Source organism: Pan troglodytes, chromosome 17, assembly GCF_028858775.2.
Source record: "Pan troglodytes isolate AG18354 chromosome 17, NHGRI_mPanTro3-v2.0_pri, whole genome shotgun sequence".
Lineage (NCBI taxonomy): Eukaryota > Metazoa > Chordata > Mammalia > Primates > Hominidae > Pan > Pan troglodytes.
In genome coordinates this window covers 90,670,715-90,689,532 of record NC_072415.2, presented here as the reverse complement: position 1 = coordinate 90,689,532, position 18,818 = coordinate 90,670,715, and the positions used below count along the sequence as shown (strand labels likewise).

Sequence of the window (18,818 nt, the reverse complement as noted above, 5' to 3'; positions counted from 1 at the left end):
AAAAAATACTTAACGGAGTTTTTCAAGTAAAAATGAATGAAGTTGGGAGCAGTGGCTCATGCCTGTAATCCCATTTTGGGAGGCTGAGGTGGGTGGATCACCTGAGGTCGGGAGGTCAAGACCAGCCTGGCCAACATGGCAAAACCCCACCTCCAGTAAAAATACAAAAAATTAGCCAGGTATGAAGGCCACTGAGATCGTGCCACTGCACTCCAGCCTGGGTGACAAGAGTCAAACTACATTTCAAAAACAAAAACCAAAACAAACAAAACAAAACTTGAGGGCTGGCCTTCTGCTCCTCTCCAACCCCCCCTTCTCTGGGCCCAAGCCACCTTGGCTAAGGAGGGGGCGAGTTGTGAGCCCCTGCCAGGAACCCCCTGCCCGGACCAAGTACTCGGCCCCCAGGCCTGCGTTCAGTGAGGCCTCCCGTGGCGTCAGCATGTTCGTGTGGAGGAATGTGGAAGGTCACTCTGTGGCCATGTTCCCCTGGTACTCCATCCCCTTCCTCACCCCTCCCTGCAGCCACACGAGGCCCAGCAACCTGCCAGTCACTCAGTGGCCTCCAACCAGAGAAAACAACCTGCCAAGTTGGCAGCTGTTGCTCATGAGCATCCACCAGGTGGGACAGGGAGTGTTGACCCTGGGCGGCCCCCTGGAGCCACCTGCCCTGAAAGCCCAGGGCCCGCAACCCCACACACTTTGGGGGTGGTGGAACCTGGTAAAAGCTCACCTCCCACCACGGAGGAGCCCTGGGCCCCTCAGGGGAGTCCCTGCTGGACAGTGAGACAGAGAATGACCATGATGATGCTTTCCTCTCCATCATGTCTCCTGACACCCAGTTGCCTCTACCACTCAGATGATGTCAGGCCCAGTCCCTCAGTGCCCTGCGCAAGGAACAGGACTCATCTTCTGAGAAGGATGGACGCAGCCCCAACAAATGGGACAAGGACCACATCCGGTGGCCCATGAGTGGCGGTCATGATCTTCAGCAAGCGGCACCAGGCCCTGGCAGGGCGCACCAGGGTCACTCCAACCAGGATATCCGGACCGTCAGCCAGATGCTGAGCGAGCGGTGGTACACCCTGGGGCCCAATGAGACGCAGAAATACCACGACCTGGCCTTCCAGGTGAAGGTGGCCCACTTGCAACAAGGACCGAAAGAAGTCCAGCTCAGAGGCCAAGCCCACAAGCCAGGGGCTAGCAGGAGTGTAACAAGGGCTCGTGGGAGCGGAGCATATCAGAGACGGGCACTGCCACTGCCCCTGGGGTGTCCTCTGAACTCCTGTCAGTTGCAACCTAAACACTCCAGAGCTCGGATACCAAGGAGCAGCTTCTGTGGGGCAGAACGGCTGCACACAGTCAGGGAACCTGGCTCAGCCTGGCCCAAGCCTTCTCCCACAGGGGGGTACACAGCCTGGACGGCAGGGAAATAGACCGTCAGGCACTACAGGAACTGACACAGGTGGTGTCTGGCACTGCATCATACTCTGGCCCAAAGCCTTCTACTCAGTATGGAGCTCCAGGCCACTTTGCAGCCCCTGGTGAGGGAGGTGACCAGTGGGCAGCCCTGCTGCTGCCCACTTGAGATGCTCATTCCCAGCAGATGGCCAGTGAGGACATGGCGAGTGACGAGGAGCACACGGTCATCCATGAGGAGGAGGGGGTGATGATGTCATGGCTGATGATGGCTTTAGCACCACTGACACTGATCTCAAGTTCAAGGAGTGGGTGACTGACTTGAGAGTGGGGACAACTCTGGGGAGGAGCCAGAGGGCAACAAGGGCTTTGGTGGGAAGGTACTTGCACCTGTCATTCCTTCCTCCTTTACTCCTGCCGCCCCTTGCTGGATCCTGAGCCCCCAGGGTCCCCCGATCCACCTGCAGCTTTTGGCAAAGTCTATGCTCCCACCCTGTCCTCCCCCTACACATACTCGGATGCTTCCTCCTCAACCTTGGCACCCACCTCCTTCTTACTGGGCCCAGGATCCTTCAAAGCCCAGGAGTATGGTCAAGGCAGCAGAGCGGGCCCCCTATGGCCCCTACCCCTGGGGATGGGGACCCACGGACGCCTTCCAAGGCGACCTGTTTCCTCCCAATGGATCCTGCCACCTTCTGGGGCAAGAGACCTGAAAGTGTGGGCGACCTGGAGCTACCAGGCTCCTCAGTCATCAGGGTCCCTCCCAACACTAAGGCTCTCCTAGGCAGGAGCTGGGCTGAGCCACCCGGGGGGCAGAGGGGGGCTGGACTCAGGTGAGTATGGGGGTGGGGCCTCCTGCACTTCGACACAGGCAGCGGGAGGGTTTTCTCCCCATTCCCTCTGCACTCCCAACTTGAGCTATACTTTTTAAGAAAGTGATTCACCCTGCCTTTGCCCCCTTCCCCAGAACAGAACACGTTGATCATGGGCGATATTTTTCATTGTGCCAAAAAGTTGCCATGACCGTCATTAAACCTGTTTAACACCAAATAATCAGTAAAATAAAATAAAAAATTCGGGCTTGGTGCAGAAACTCACCCCAAATAAATCACCTACCAAAATATTTACATAATGGTGGAAATATTCCAAAATTCAATATTTTGGGATTTATACACAAAAGATAAACAAATTAGAGGCCAAGAGGCTGCCGGAAGGGAAAAACGGGGCCTGGGAAGGCCGTTGTGAGGAATGAGCTGGGCCTAAAGAGGCCGCTGGCAGGCGGGAGCTGGGCCTGCCGAAGCGGCCGAGAGGCAGGAGCTTTGGACTCGGGAGGCCGCAATGAGGCAAGGGCTAGCTGGGCATGGAGAGTCCGCTGTGAGTCCGCTGTGAGTCCAGGCCCATGCAGGCCTTCGAGAGGCAGGAGGCCGGGCCTGCAAAGGCCCACTGGAGGTCAAGTTCTGGGCCTGAAGAGGCCACCAAAAGTCAAAAGCGGGGCCTGGGAAGGCCGCCAAGAGCCATGAGCTGGTCTGGGCTGAAAGAGGCCACTGGGAGGCAGGAGGAGCTGGGCCTGGAGAGGCTGACTCGAGGAAGTTTTGCACCTGGAGAGGCCGCCGAGAGGACGGAGCTGGGCCCGGGAAGGCCGACTTGCTGCTCTTCCAGGCCCAATTCCAGGCCGACTTGACGACGACTTGGGCCTGCAGAGGCCGCCGGGAGGCCAGAGCTGGGCCTGGAGAGGCCGACTTCAGGACGATTTGGGCCTGCAGAGGCCGCCGGGAGGCCCAAGCTGGGCCTAGAGGAGCCCACCGACCTTGCCATCGGAGGGCAGGAGCTGAGCCTGGAGAGGCCACCGTGAGGCCTGAGCTGGGCCTGGGGAGCTTGGCTTCGGGAAGTGGTGGGCCTACCAGGGCCGCTGGGAGCTGGGCAGGAGCTGAGTCCAAAGACGTTGTTGGGAGGCCAGAGTCAGGCCTGGAGACACAGCCGGGAGGAAGAGCTGGGCCCGGAGAGGACGCCGGGAGGCTGCAAGTGGCTCTGGAGAGGCCGATTTGAGGAGGCCCGGCCTCAGCCTCCCACATGGCGGCCTCTGCAGGCACAGCTGTTTCTCTTGGCTGCATCTCCCACCTCCCAGGAAACAAGCTTTTTTGGCTCAATTCCCACCTGCGTTTGTAGACACCGAAGTTTCGGCAACCAAGCTCTTCAGACCCACATCCCGCCTCCCAGTACCTGAACAGTCCCAGCTCCGGCTGGAGAACAGAGTCTGTAGGCCCCGCTGTTGCCTCAGAGGGGTGTCTCCAGGCCCAGCTCTCGCCCCACCGCGACCTCCCAGGCCCAAGTCCCTGCCTGCCTCCCAGCAGCCCACGTGCGACCCTGCTCCTCCCTCACGGTGGCCTGTTGAGGCAGGGGCTCACGCTGACCTCTCTCAGCATGGGAGGGGCCGGTGTGAGGCAAGGGCTCACACTGACCTCTCTCAGCGTGGGAGGGGCCGGTGTGAGGCAAGGGGCTCAGGCTGACCTCTGTAAGCGAGGGAGGGGCCGGTGTGAGGCAAGGGCTCACGCTGACCTCTCTCAGCGTGGGAGGGGCCGGTGTGAGGCAAGGGGCTCACGCTGACCTCTCTCAGCGTGGGAGGGGCCGGTGTGAGGCAAGGGCTCACGCTGACCTCTCTCAGCGTGGGAGGGGCCGGTGTGAGGCAAGGGGCTCACGCTGACCTCTCTCAGCGTGGGAGGGGCCGGTGTGAGGCAAGGGCTCACGCTGACCTCTCTCAGCGTGGGAGGGGCCGGTGTGAGGCAAGGGGCTCACGCTGACCTCTCTCAGCGTGGGAGGGGCCGGTGTGAGGCAAGGGCTCACGCTGACCTCTCTCAGCGTGGGAGGGGCCGGTGTGAGGCAAGGGCTCACGCTGACCTCTCTCAGCGTGGGAGGGGCCGGTGTGACGCAAGGGGCTCAGGCTGACCTCTGTCAGCGAGGGAGGGGCCGGTGTGAGGCAAGGGGCTCAGGCTGACCTCTGTCAGCGAGGGAGGGGACGGTGCGAGGCAAGGGGCTCACGCTGACCTCTCTCAGCGTGGGAGGGGCCGGTGTGAGGCAAGGGCTCACGCTGACCTCTCTCAGCGTGGGAGGGGCCGGTGTGAGGCATGGGGCTCACTCTGACCTCTCTCAGCGTGGGAGGGGCCGGTGTGAGGCAAGGGCTCACGCTGACCTCTCTCACTGTGGGAGGGGGCGGTGTGAGGCATGGGGCTCACTCTGACCTCTCTCAGCGTGGGAGGGGCCGGTGTGAGGCATGGGGCTCACTCTGACCTCTCTCAGCGTGGGAGGGGCCGGTGTGAGGCAAGGGCTCACGCTGACCTCTCCCAGCGTGGGAGGGGCCGGTGTGAGGCAAGGGCTCACGCTGACCTCTCTCAGCGTGGGAGGGGCCGGTGTGAGGCAAGGGGCTCATGCTGACCTCTCTCAGCGTGGGAGAGGCCGGTGTGAGGCAAGGGCTCACGCTGACCTCTCTCAGCGTGGGAGGGGCCGGTGTGAGGCAAGGGCTCACGCTGACCTCTCTCAGCGTGGGAGGGGCCGGTGTGAGGCAAGGGCTCACGCTGACCTCTCTCAGCGTGGGAGGGGCCGGTATGAGGCATGGGGCTCACTCTGACTTCTCTCAGCGTGGGAGGGGCCGGTGTGAGGCAAGGGCTCACGCTGACCTCTCTCAGCGTGGGAGGGGCCGGTGTGAGGCAAGGGGCTCACGCTGACCTCTCTCAGCATGGGAGGGGCCGGTGTGACGCAAGGGCTCAGGCTGACGTCTCTCAGCGTGGGAGGGGCCGGTGTGAGGCAAGGGGCTCACTCTGACCTCTCTCAGCATGGGAGGGGCCGGTGTGAGGCAAGGGCTCACGACCTCTCTCAGCGTGGGAGGGGCCGGTGTGAGGCAAGGGGCTAACGCTGACCTCTCTCAGCGTGGGAGGGGCCGGTGTGAGGCAAGGGCTCACTCTGACCTCTCTCAGCATGGGAGGGGCCGGTGTGAGGCAAGGGCTCACTCTGACCTCTCTCAGCATGGGAGGGGCCGGTGTGAGGCAAGGGCTCACTCTGACCTCTCTCAGCGTGGGAGGGGCCGGTGTGAGGCAAGGGGCTCACGCTGACCTCTCTCAGCGTGGGAGGGGCCGGTGTGAGGCATGGGGCTCACTCTGACCTCTCTCAGCGTGGGAGGGGCCGGTGTGAGGCAAGGGCTCACGCTGACCTCTCTCAGCGTGGGAGGGGCCGGTGTGAGGCAGGGGCTCATGCCTCTGGGCAGGGTGCCAGAGGCATGGGCATCAACAGGCCACCGTGAGGGAGGAGCTGGGCCGCACGCGGGCTGCTGGGAGGCAGGCAGGGACTTGGCCCTAAGAGGCCGCCGTGGGGTCAAGAGCTGGGCCTGGAGAGGCCCCTGGGAGGCAAGAGCGGGGACCTGCATAGGCTGTTCTCCAACCATTGCTGGGCCCGTACAGGCCACCGGGCGGCAGGAATTAGGCCCAAAGAACTTGGCTGGAGAAAGTTCGGGGCCCACAAAGGCGGTTGGGAGCTGGGCAGGAGTTGAGCCAAAAGAGCTTGCTTACTTGCTGGGAGGCACGGCCGGGAGATGCCAACTTCAGGACAACTTGGGCCTGCAGAGGTCGCCGGGGGGCCCAAGCTTGGCGTGGAGGAGCCCACCGACCGGAGACCATTTGGGGCCTGCAGGTGCCATCGGAGGGCAGGAGCTCATCCTGGAGAGGCCACCGTGAGGCCTGACCTGGGCCTGGGGAGCTTGGCTTGAGGAAGCTGTGGGCTGTGGATATTGGATATATCCAATATCCGATGGAGCTGTGCCTGTGGAGGCTGTTGTGAGGCAGTAGCCTCATCTGCGGAGACTGCCGTGACGTAGGGTATGGGCCTAAATAGGCCATTGTGAGTCACGAGCTTGGTCTGTAGAGGCTGACTGGAGAAAGTTCTGGGCCTGGAGAGGCTGCCGGGAGGTAGGAGCTGCGCCAAAAGATTTAAGCACATTTACATTTATTAGGGACTTTATTTCCATTATTACAATATATAATAATATATTTAATATATTAATATATTTAACATATTAATATATATAATAAATATATATGTTTATTATATATCCAATATATAATAAAATAATTATAGAACTCACCATAATGTCGAATCAGTGGGCGTGTTAAGCTTGTTTTCCTGAAACTGGATGGTCCCACCTGAGCGTGATGGGAGAAAGTGACAGATCAATAGGTATTAGATTCTCATAAGGACAGCGCAACCTAGATCCCTCACATGCACGGTTCACAACAGGGTGCGTTCTCCTATGAGAATCTAATGCTGCTGCTCATCTGAGAAGGCGGAGCTCAGGCGGGAATGTGAGCAAAGGGGAGTGGCTGTAAATACAGACAAAGCTTCCCTCACTCCCTCACTCGACACCACTCACCTCCTGCTGTGTGGCTCCCTACGGCTCCATGGCTCAGGGGTTGGGGACCCCTGCTCAAGTGCATCCAAAGCGACCCTTCCCAAAACAGTCTTCACAGTGGTCAACGGCAGCAACCACTTAGCTCCCAAGGCATGTGCCTCAGCTGGCATTTCATCACAATCAACAGTAAGAGGTAGCTTGAGTCACTGTGAGGTCACCTACTGGAAATCACCAGCATCCCATTTCCCACTGGCAAAGAGCTCAGCACTGCCCCCTGGGAAACCAAACCTATGCCCAAATCCCATCTGTGTGGGTTTACCTCCTGGGACCCTTCCTAACATATTAGTCAGAGTCCAATCAGGAAGCATAAACCACTCAAAAGTTTAAAGTGGTAAAATTTAATATGGAGAATTATTCATTATAACAGGTGAACAGCATAATGAGAGATTGGCTAGCACAAAGTAAAGAGAACTCTAGAGAATATGGGACTAGCCCAGGCCAGGCATGGTGGCTCATGCCTGAAATTCCAGCCATTTGAGAAGCTAATGCAGGAGGATTGCTTAAGGCCAGGAGCTAGAGACCGGTCTGGACAACACAGTGAGACCCTGTCTCTATCCAAAAGAAGAAAAAAGTTAGCTGGGAGTGGTGGTGCACACTTGTAGTCCCAGCTACTCGGAATGCTGAAGTTTGAGCCTGGGAGGTCAAGGCTGCAGTGAGGCATGATTATGCCACTACAGTCCAGCCTGGTGACAGAGCAAGACCCTGTCTCAAAGAACAAAACAACAACAACCATTTACAGACAGAAAAGAAATAGAGCTAATAAGCTGAGGAAAGATGTTGAAATGTGACAAGTAGAGTAACATGAGGTCTTTTGTCTATTTAAAATAATCAAACAAAAAATGACTTACTAAATTATAATACCCTGTGCTGGCAAAGGTGCAGTGAAATGGGCACTTTCTTATACTATGAGGGGTGTTTAAATTGTGTATAAGCCTTCCCGGGTAAAGCCTGTCAATTTTTTAAAATAATGGAGACAGGGTCTCACCATACTGCCATACTGCCTCCTCCAACTCTTGGCCTCAAGCAATCCTCCTCTCTTAGCCTCCCAAAGTGCTAAGATTATAGCTGGGAGGCACCCAAAACCCTGTCGATTTACATCAAGGGTAATGAGAATGTCCATTCACCATGACTCACAGTAATCTTACTTCTGGGGAGACAATTCAATCCAAACAAAAGATCATCTGTACACACACAGTAAAAATCTGGGAGTAACTGAAAACAGAGTTGCTAAGTGAAATAAGAAACAGTTCTAAGAAATTAAACTATGGTATCAGTAGGCACCTGGTAAAAGGTCAGTTGATGTTAGCTGCTACTTTTTTGGTGTTTTGAGACGGGGTCTCACTCTGTCACCCAGGCTGGAGTGCAGAGGCCTGATCATGACTCACTGCAGTCTCAGCCTCCCTGGGCTCAAGTGATCCTCCCACCTCAGCCTCCCAAGTAGCTGGGACTACAGGAACATGCCACCACACTAGGCTAATTCATGTGTTTTTCTGTAGGGATGGTGACTCCCCCTGCGTTTCCAAGGCCTATCGCAAACTCTTGGCCTCAAGCCATCCTCCTGCCTCAGCCTCCCAAAGTGTTGCGATTACCAGTGTGAGCCACCACACCTGGCCAGCTGCTACTTTTAGCAATATTATTATTATTCCACTCAATTAAAAATTATTATTTTCAAGGCTATGCAACAGAATGTATCCTACAGCGTAATTGTAAAAACATATACAGTCGTCGTCCCTCAGTATACAGAATCAGTTCCAGCCCCCCATCTCTGCATATACCAAAATCCATGCTTACTCACGTTTCGCTGTCACCCCTCTGGAATCCACGTATACGAAAATTCCAAATATTAGTTGGGCATAGTGGCAAGCACCTGTAGTCTCAGCCACGTGGGAGGTTGAGGTAGGAGGATCGCTTCAGCCTGGAAGGTTGAGGCTGCAGTCAGCTGCGATAGCGCTACTACACTCCAGCCTTGGACAACAGAGGGAGACCCTGTCTCAGAAAAAAAATAAATAAATAAAACAGGTTAGAAACTGTAATGAGGTCTGCTGGGCAAAATTCCATATAAGCAAAGTATAAATTAATAAAGCAAATCGTGATAAATTAGTACGATTGACTTTCTGGAGTTTCTGACAATAAAAGTAAGGAAAATGCAGAACACAAAGACAGAGAGTAAAAAGAGAAATTAGGAAAGCATTCTACATGTTGAATAGGAAGACACTGGCCATGTTCGTGCAGCGGCAGTATGTCGTGACATGACATACCTTGGAGAGAAGTTAACAGATGAGGAAGTTGATAAAAATCATCAGAGAAGCAAAATACTGGTAGCGACACTCAAGTAAACTACGAAATTTCCATAACTTATGTCAGCAAAGTGGGAATACTGTACAGTGCGTATTGAAGTTCCTATACAACATTGTTTACCTGCCTTTTGTTTGTTTGTAAGGAATGTATATACTAAAAGTTCTTCTTGCTGTCAAAAGAATATGTGTGAATAAGTCATTTTAACTTATTCTTCTGTTTTTCTTTTATCTTCCTGCCATCATCCCACAGCCTTACTTTAGAAATTTCTTTTTTAGAAAATTGAACAAGTGCTCCTTGTGGTGGCAAATACCTCGAGGATGGGAGGCAGGGGTGGAAGGGTCACTTGAGGCCATTAGTTTGACACCAGCCTGGCCAACAAACTGAGACCCCATGTCTACAAAACAATTTAAAAATTACCCAAGTATCATCATGTATACCTACAGTCCCAGCTACCTCAACTTACGGAGAAAGTTCAGGGCCTGGAGAGAAGGCTGGGAGGCAGGAGCTGGGTCTAAAGAGGCCATTGTAACGATGGAGCTGTGCCTGTGGAGGCTGTTGTGAGGCAGTAGCCTCATCTGCGGAGACTGCCGTGACATAGGGTATGGGCCTAAATAGGCCATTGTGAGTCACGAGCTTGGTCTGTAGAGGCTGACTGGAGAAAGTTCTGGGCCTGGAGAGGCTGCCGGGAGGTAGGAGCTGCGCCAAAAGATTTAAGCACATTTACATTTATTAGGGACTTTATTTCCATTATTACAATATATAATAATATATTTAATATATTAATATATTTAACATATTAATATATATAATAAATATATATGTTTATTATATATCCAATATATAATAAAATAATTATAGAACTCACCATAATGTCGAATCAGTGGGCGTGTTAAGCTTGTTTTCCTGAAACTGGATGGTCCCACCTGAGCGTGATGGGAGAAAGTGACAGATCAATAGGTATTAGATTCTCATAAGGACAGCGCAACCTAGATCCCTCACATGCACGGTTCACAACAGGGTGCGTTCTCCTATGAGAATCTAATGCTGCTGCTCATCTGAGAAGGCGGAGCTCAGGCGGGAATGTGAGCAAAGGGGAGTGGCTGTAAATACAGACAAAGCTTCCCTCACTCCCTCACTCGACACCACTCACCTCCTGCTGTGTGGCTCCCTACGGCTCCATGGCTCAGGGGTTGGGGACCCCTGCTCAAGTGCATCCAAAGCGACCCTTCCCAAAACAGTCTTCACAGTGGTCAACGGCAGCAACCACTTAGCTCCCAAGGCATGTGCCTCAGCTGGCATTTCATCACAATCAACAGTAAGAGGTAGCTTGAGTCACTGTGAGGTCACCTACTGGAAATCACCAGCATCCCATTTCCCACTGGCAAAGAGCTCAGCACTGCCCCCTGGGAAACCAAACCTATGCCCAAATCCCATCTGTGTGGGTTTATCTCCTGGGACCCTTCCTAACATATTAGTCAGAGTCCAATCAGGAAGCATAAACCACTCAAAAGTTTAAAGTGGTAAAATTTAATACAGAGAATTATTCATTATAACAGGTGAACAGCATAATGAGAGATTGGCTAGCACAAAGTAAAGAGAACTCTAGAGAATATGGCACTAGCCCAGGCCAGGCATGGTGGCTCATGCCTGAAATTCCAGCAATTTGAGAAGCTAATGCAGGAAGATTGCTTAAGGCCAGGAGCTAGAGACCGGTCTGGACAACACAGTGAGACCCTGTCTCTATCCAAAAAAAAAAAAGAAAAAAGTTAGCTGGGAGTGGTGGTGCACACTTGTAGTCTCAGCTACTCGGAATGCTGAAGTTTGAGCCTGGGAGGTCAAGGCTGCAGCGAGGCATGATTATGCCGCTACAGTCCAGCCTGGTGACAGAGCAAGACCCTGTCTCAAAGAACAAAACAACAACAACCATTTACAGACAGAAAAGAGATAGAGCTAATAAGCTAAGGAAAGATGTTGAAATGTGACAAGTAAAGTAACATGAGGTCTTTTATCTATTTAAAATAATCAAACAAAAAATGACTTACTAAATTATAATACCCTGTGCTGGCAAAGGTGCAGTGAAATGGGCACTTTCTTATACTATGAGGGGTGTTTAAATTGTGTATAAGCCTTCCCGGGTAAAGCCTGTCAATTTTTTAAAATAGTGGAGACAGGGTCTCACCATACTGCCATACTGCCTCCTCCAACTCTTGGCCTCAAGCAATCCTCCTCTCTTGGCCTCCCAAAGTGCTAAGATTATAGCTGGGAGGCACTCAAAACCCTGTCAACTTACATCAAGGGTAATGAGAATGTCCATTCACCATGACTCACAGTAATCTTACTTCTGGGGAGACAATTCAATCTAAACAAAAGGTCATCTGGACACACACAGTAAAAATCTGGGAGTAACTGAAGACAGAGTTGGTAAGTGAAATAAGAAACAGTTCTAAGAAATTAAACTATGGTATCAATAGGCACCTGGTATAAAAGTTCAGTTGATGTTAGTGGCTACTTTTTTGGTGTTTTGAGACAGGGTCTCACTCTGTCACCCAGGCTGGAGTGCAGAGGCCTGATCATGACTCACTGCAGTCTCAGCCTCCCTGGGCTCAAGTGATCCTCCCACCTCAGCCTCCCAAGTAGCTGGGACTACAGGAACATGCCACCACACTAGGCTAATTCATGTGTTTTTCTGTAGGGATGGTGACTCCCCCTGCGTTTCCAAGGCCTATCGCAAACTCTTGGCCTCAAGCCATCCTCCTGCCTCAGCCTCCCAAAGTGTTGCGATTACCAGTGTGAGCCACCACACCTGGCCAGCTGCTACTTTTAGCAATATTATTATTATTATTCCACTCAGTTAAAAATTATTATTTTCAAGGCTATGCAACAGAATGTATCCTACAGCGTAATTGTAAACACATATACAGTCGTCGTCCCTCAGTATACAGAATTAGTTCCAGCACCCCATCTCTGCATATACCAAAATCCATGCTTACTCACGGTTCGCTGTCACCCCTCTGGAATCCACATATACGAAAATTCCAAATATTAGTTGGGCATAGTGGCAAGCACCTGTAGTCTCAGCCACGTGGGAGGTTGAGGTAGGAGGATCGCTTCAGCCTGGAAGGTTGAGGCTGCAGTCAGCTGCGATAGCACTACTACACTCCAGCCTTGGACAACAGAGGGAGACCCTGTCTCAGAAAAAAAACAAAATAAAACAGGTTAGAAATGGTAATCTAACCCTAACCCTAACGTCTTAACCCTAACCTTAACCCTAACCCTAACCCTTCACTAACCCTAAACCTAACACAAAACCCTAACTCTAACCCCTAACTCCTAACCCCTACACTAACCCTAACCCCTAACCCCTAACACTAACACCAAACCCTAACCCTAACCCTACCCCTAACCCTACCCCTAACCCCTAAACCTAACCCTAAACCCTAACCCTAACCCTAACCAAAAACCCTAACCCTAACCCTAAACCGTAACCCCTAACCCTAACCCCTAACCCGAACCCAAACCACAACCCCAACCAGAACCCAAACCCGAAGCCTAACCCTAAGCAATAACCCTAACCTTAACCCTAAACGCTAACACCTAACCCCTAACCCGAACCCTAACCCTAACTCTAACCAATAACCCTAACCCGAACCCTAACCATAACACCCTAACCCTAACACCCTAACCCTAACCCTAACCCTAACCCTAAAACCCTAACCCTAACCCTAACCCTAACACTAACCCTAACCCTAACCCTAACCCTAACCCTAACCCTAACTCCTAACCCCTACACTAACCCTAACCCCTAACCCCTAACACTAACACCAAACCCTAACACCCTAACCCTACCCCTAACCCTACCCCTAACCCTACCCCTAACCCCTAACCCTAACCCTAACACTAACCCTAACCCTAACCCTAACCCTAAGCCTAACCCTAACTCCTAACCCCTACACTAACCCTAACCCCTAAACCCTAACACTAACACCAAACCCTAACCCTAACCCTACCCCTAACCCTACCCCTAACCCTACCCCTAACCCCTAACCCTAACCCTAACCCTAAACCCTAACCCTAACCCTAACCAAAAACCCTAACCCTAACCCTAAACCGTAACCCCTAACCCTAACCCCTAACCCGAACCCAAACCACAACCCCAACCAGAACCCAAACCCGAAGCCTAACCCTAAGCAATAACCCTAACCTTAACCCTAAACGCTAACACCTAACCCCTAACCCGAACCCTAACCCTAACCCTAACTCTAACCAATAACCCTAACCCGAACCCTAACCCTAACACCCTAACCCTAACACCCTAACCCTAACCCTAAAACCCTAACCCTAACCCTAACCCTAACCTTAAAACCCAAACCCTAACCCTAAAACCCTAACCCTAACCCTAACCTTAAAACCCTAACCCTAACCCTAAAACCCTAACCCCAACCCCAACCCCAACCCTACCCCTAACCCTACCCCTAACCCCTAGCCCTAGCCCTAGCCCTAACCCTAACCCCAACCCCAACCCCTAACCCCAACCCCAACCCCTAAACCCAACCCCAACCCTAACCTAACCCGAACCCTAACCCTAACCATATTACTCATGTAATTTTGGGTGTCATGTGTGCATTAGGAATGCTACATTTGTGTTCCGACGCTGCAGTTGGAACCAGCAATGCAGCCCCCCGCCTTGGGAGAATCTCGGTGCGCAGGATTGAGAGAGGCTTTTGATTTCCCGTTTTCCACACTGAACCGTTCTAACTGGTCTCTGACCTTGATTATTCAGGGCTGCGACCGTGAAAGATTTTATTCGCCGTCCATGCGGCCCCAAGTTGTCCCAAAGCCAGGCAGTGCCACCAACATCTCTGCTGAGAATGCTGCTCCGCCTTTACGGTGCCCCCCAGGTCTCTGCTGAGCAGAACACAGCTCCACCCTCGCAGTGCCCTCCGCCCACCCGCGTCTGACCTGAGAAGAACTCTGCTCCGCCTTCGCAGTACCCCCGAAGTCTGTGCAGAGGAGAACGCAGCTCCGCCCTCGCGATGCTCTCGGGTCTGTGCTGAGGAGAACGCAAATGCGCCCTCGCAAAGACACGGCGCGCCGGCGCAGTCGCAGAGAGGCGTGGCGCGCCGGCGCAGTCGCAGAGAGGGGGCGGCGCGGCGGGCCCGGGCAGGCGCAGAGAGGGGCGGCGCGGCGGGCCCGGGCAGGCGCAGAGAGGGGCGGCGCGGCGGGCCCGGGCAGGCGCAGAGAGGGGCGGCGCGGCGGGCCCGGGCAGGCGCAGAGAGGGGCGGCGCGGCGGGCCGGCGCAGGGGCAGAGAGGGGCGGCGCGGCGGGCCGGCGCAGGCGCAGAGAGGGGCGGCGCGGCGGGCGCGCGCAGGCGCAGAGAGGGGCGGCGCGGCGGGCGCGCGCAGGCGCAGAGAGGGGCGGCGCGGCGGGCGCGCGCAGGCGCAGAGAGGGGCGGCGCGGCGGGCGCGCGCAGGCGCAGAGAGGGGCGGCGCGGCGGGCGCGCGCAGGCGCAGAGAGGGGCGGCGCGGCGGGCCCGCGCAGGCGCAGAGAGGGGCGGCGCGGCGGGCCCGCGCAGGCGCAGAGAGGGGCGGCGCGGCGGGCCCGCGCAGGCGCAGAGAGGGGCGGCGCGGCGGGCCCGCGCAGGCGCAGAGAGGGGCGGTGCGGCGCTGTTGGGGAAACGCGGCGCAGGGCATAGAGGCACACCGGCGCGTCCCCGGAGGGGAGAGGTCGCTGGGCGAGCGGGAGTGAGGCGCGGCGCAGGCGCAGAGACGCACGTCGCTGAGCTGACGGTGGCAGGGCGTGTTGCAGGCGCACAGTCGCACGCCGCCGGGCAGGGAGCGCGGGGGTGGCGCGGTGCAGGCGCAGAGACACGTCCCCGGCGGCGCGGCGCAGAGACGGGTGGAACCTGAGTAATCTGAACAGCCCGGTTCGGGCCCCCCCCCTGCTTGCACCCGGGCACTACAGGACCCGCTTGCCCACGGTGCTGTGCCATTGCGCCCCCTGCTGGCGACTAGGGCAACTGCAGGACCCTCTTGCTTGCAGTGTAGTGGCGGTACGCCGCCTGCTGGCAGCTAGGGACATTGCAGGGCCCTCTTGCTCACATTGTAGTGGCAGCACACCCGCCTGCTGGCAGCTGGGGACACTGCCGGGCCCTCTTCCTTGCAGTGTAGTCAGGGCACGCCCTCTTCTGACCGCTGGGGGCACTACAGGATCCTCTTGCTCACAGTGTAGTGGCAGCACGCCCCCTGCTGGCAACCAGGGCACTGCACGGTCCTCTTGCTCATGGTGTGGTGCCCCTACGCCACCTCCTGGCAGCTAAGGACACTGCAGGGCCCTCTTGCTCACAGTGTAGTCGTCGTTCGCCCCCTGCTGGCAGCCAGTGACACTGCCAGGCCCTCTTGCTGGCAGTGTCGTGGCTGCAAGCCACCTGCAGGCAGATGGGGACTAGGCAGGGCCCTCTTGCTCCCGGTATGATGGCTGGCGTCCCCTACTGGCCGCCTCCTGCACCACTTAAATTCAGAGCGCCAGTTATTAATCCCCATCAGTTCTGTAAATTAAAACTGAAAAGGAGCTATTACTGGGAAGAGCTGATGTCCCAGTTATTAACTTGGAAGAAAGATTTTTCACCAAGAGGCAGTGCAAAGATGGAAGACAACTTCATTCAAAAGAAATACAGTGTAAAGAGCTTATTGTAGAAAAATAGGGAGGAGTGGGCTGATAGTGCATGAAAACAGCCTAAGAGTCCTGTGCGGGGAATTTTATTTTGGACTTCACATTCCTGCCTCTGTCTCAAGTCTCCGCCTGTTTTCTTTGGTTCTCCTGCTACTGCCTTAGGTCCCCAACTTGCCCCACTTAGGCTTGTGGGACCTCCTTACTGTTGATTGAGGTACATGTGTGGTGATCAATCCGAATCCACTCTGGCACCAGCCTCCTTCCCGCCATCCCAGGCAGGCTGACAGTGGTCACGTTTGTATCTACTGCACCTTCCTCTTTTGAATGTCTTTCTCTGCCCTAATCTGTACTTATGGTGCCAGGTTTCTCTTAAGAATGTCCCCTTTGTCCTTCTTATCAGCATGTAGCTAGCAATATTCTGACATTTTTATTGCAGAGTGAATGATGATTGGGGCATCTTAAGAGAAGTTCTAGGGTGTTTCTGCGTAGGTACCTCTTCTCCCTCCTAACCACAATTGACAAGTGCCCATCCACTCTAGCACTAGAGATGCTACTAATATGTGCATTTTTGGGGGTCCCTCCAGGTGAGCCTTCACAGACTTTCCCTTTTCCAGGAGCTCCCCCTCCTGTTCATGTCTAGCTAGCTATCTACTCTAACAGAGCCCACTATCCTGTGTCTTTCCCAAAAATAGTGAGGGAATGATTAATTGGAAACCATAAGAAATGATATGCATGTAGGTGAAAACTTTACAACTTACACAAATAATCACTCAAAATCATCCTTACACTAAAAATGCAAAACTATACAATTTCTAGAAGAAACTACAGAAGAAAAGCTATGTGCCTTTGCGTCTGGTAATGAATTTTAACAAATGACACACAAGGTTGATATACACAGAAGAAATGACAATGTGGATTTCTTAATATTTACAGTTTATACTCTGGAAGAGACCTTGTTAAGAGAACCAAAAGACAAGCCACATATGGAAGAAAATATTTGCAAAATACAGATCTGAGAATTTGTATTCAAAATATATTAAAAATTGTTAAAACTAAACAATAAGTTAAACAGCCCAATTAAAAATGCACACAGATCTGAACAGACACCTCAACAAAGAAGATCTACAGATGGCAAGTACACTTACAAAAAGATGCTCAACATACTAGAGACCTGAAAACCATAAAAAGCACAGCTGGTCTATATATAAGACCAAATATAAGACCAAATATAAGACCAAAATATGCCACCACAAAATATAATGGTAAGAAACCAGAATATGCAACCCCAAAATATGTCCCTTTGGCTTAAGAATTATTCCAAGCTAATTATTTTGGGAAAAAAAATGCTAACAAAGGAAGTTGTGAAAACACAGTAGAAATTACTTGTGTAAGGAAAATTTACATCTATAAAGGAAATAACCATTTAATAACCTTTGTAATAACCTTTGTAATAAACCATTGTAATAACCTTACAATCCAAAAATAACATTCCTAAGTATTTTGACAACTACTTTGATGTTATTTCCAATCAAAAGCTACCATGAAACCCCGTCTCTACCAAAAATACAAAAATTAGATGGGCATGACGGCATCTGCCTGTAGTCCCAGGTAATCAGGAGGCTGAGGAGGGAGGATCGTTTGCACCCAGGAGGTAGAGGTTGCCATGAATACTTATGCCGAAGTGGCATATTTTGGGCTGACATAGTCTGATCCCCTTTGGCTACTATAAACATTTGTCTGCAGGTTTTTGAGCTACCTCTCTTGACACCAAGAAGAGAACGATAACTAAATCACTAAAGAGTCTTATCAATGGAGAATGCATGGACTTAAGTCTGTATAACGAACCTTACCCTTGTCTAATGTGCTTTTGCTAGTTAACTCCCCACTAATGCACCTCAAATCTTCTTTCTTTAAGTTGAAGACAGTATTTATGCTTGAACTGAAAGCCACCTGTTGGAGATTTACTCATTTTTCCCTGAGTATCTCCCATGTAACCATAAGGTATACATGTTTTTAAACTTTTCTGTTTTTCTCATTTTAATCTGTCAGTTTTTACAGAGCATCCCATCTAAGAATTCCGAAAACAAAAAATTATTTTTCCTCCCCTATTACAAATTGGGCATTTTTTCCAAAGCTAAACAAGTCTCACCTTACAATCCAAAAATAACATTCCTAAGTATTTTGACAACTACTTTGATGTTATTTCCAATCAAAAGCTACCATGAAACCCCATCTCTAACAAAAATACAAAAATTAGATGGGCATGACGGCATCTGCCTGTAGTCCCAGGTAATCAGGAGGCTGAGGAGGGAGGATCGTTTGCACCCAGGAGGTAGAGGTTGCCATGAGCTGAGATTGCACCTTTGCACTGCAGCCTGGATGACAGAGCCAGACCCTGTCTCAAAAAAATTTTTTTTAAAGGAAAACTATAGCCATTATAGCTTATCAGATTCTAGTCTTGTTTCTTGTTTCTGGGCTATTTTTACCCCTTTGTAAACTGGATCCTGCCATCTGATGAATTTTGTCCCACAATGATACTTGGGGAACAAGAAGCCAAGTATTGTCTCTCCTACTAATGTATCTATTGTCAGTTAATTTGAAGGTCTCCAACCCTGGAACAAAGTTAGAAGAGGAAGGTTCTGCTCCCCAAAATGCATAACCAAATTGTGGTACATTCATGTAATGGAATACTATTTAGCCATAGAAAGGAACAAGCTATCAACTGACACAAAGACATGAGTGAATCTTGCATGCACATTGCTAAATGGAAGAAGACAGTCTGAGGAGGATACACACAATGTGATCTCATTTAATGAGACACTGGAGAAGGCAAACTATACAGATGGGAAGCCATTGGCTCCATGGGGTGGGGGTTCGAAGCATTCCATATGATACTTTAATAGTGGGATATCTGCCACAATGCATTTGTCGAAATATGCAGAATTTTACAGCCAAATGGTTAAAGCAAACTCTATTCAAATTA

The 18,818-nt window shown here is 52.3% G+C and overlaps 1 protein-coding gene, 1 long non-coding RNA gene and 1 pseudogene across 3 annotated transcripts; 1 reads left to right on the top strand and 2 right to left on the bottom strand.

The window, feature by feature from the left end:
- Window positions 1-328: 328 nt before the first annotated feature.
- Window positions 329-2,253, top strand: LOC112207486 (protein capicua homolog; annotated as a pseudogene).
- Window positions 2,254-2,539: 286 nt separating this feature from the next.
- Window positions 2,540-5,306, bottom strand: LOC134808662 (putative uncharacterized protein FLJ44672). Of its 2 annotated transcripts, none has more exons than XM_063796116.1 (2): window positions 4,702-5,306; window positions 2,540-4,603 (listed from the first exon to the last, which is right to left on the bottom strand). In XM_063796116.1, the coding sequence occupies exon 2, from the start codon at window positions 3,525-3,527 to the stop codon at window positions 2,676-2,678; it is 852 nt and encodes a 283-aa protein (XP_063652186.1). In that variant the 5' UTR covers window positions 3,528-4,603; window positions 4,702-5,306; the 3' UTR covers window positions 2,540-2,675. The 2 variants fall into 2 exon arrangements, with proteins under 2 accessions (XP_063652186.1, XP_063652187.1); XM_063796117.1 differs by lacking the exon at window positions 4,702-5,306 and having other exon boundaries at window positions 2,540-3,972; window positions 4,022-4,603.
- A 134-nt stretch (window positions 5,307-5,440) lies between these two features.
- LOC129144070 (uncharacterized) lies at window positions 5,441-14,227 on the bottom strand. The gene is made up of 7 exons (XR_010152090.1): window positions 14,126-14,227; window positions 12,157-12,351; window positions 10,032-10,089; window positions 9,630-9,862; window positions 8,664-8,854; window positions 6,545-6,602; window positions 5,441-6,375 (listed from the first exon to the last, which is right to left on the bottom strand). It is a non-coding gene; the product is annotated as an uncharacterized LOC129144070 (long non-coding RNA).
- Window positions 14,228-18,818: the final 4,591 nt, after the last annotated feature.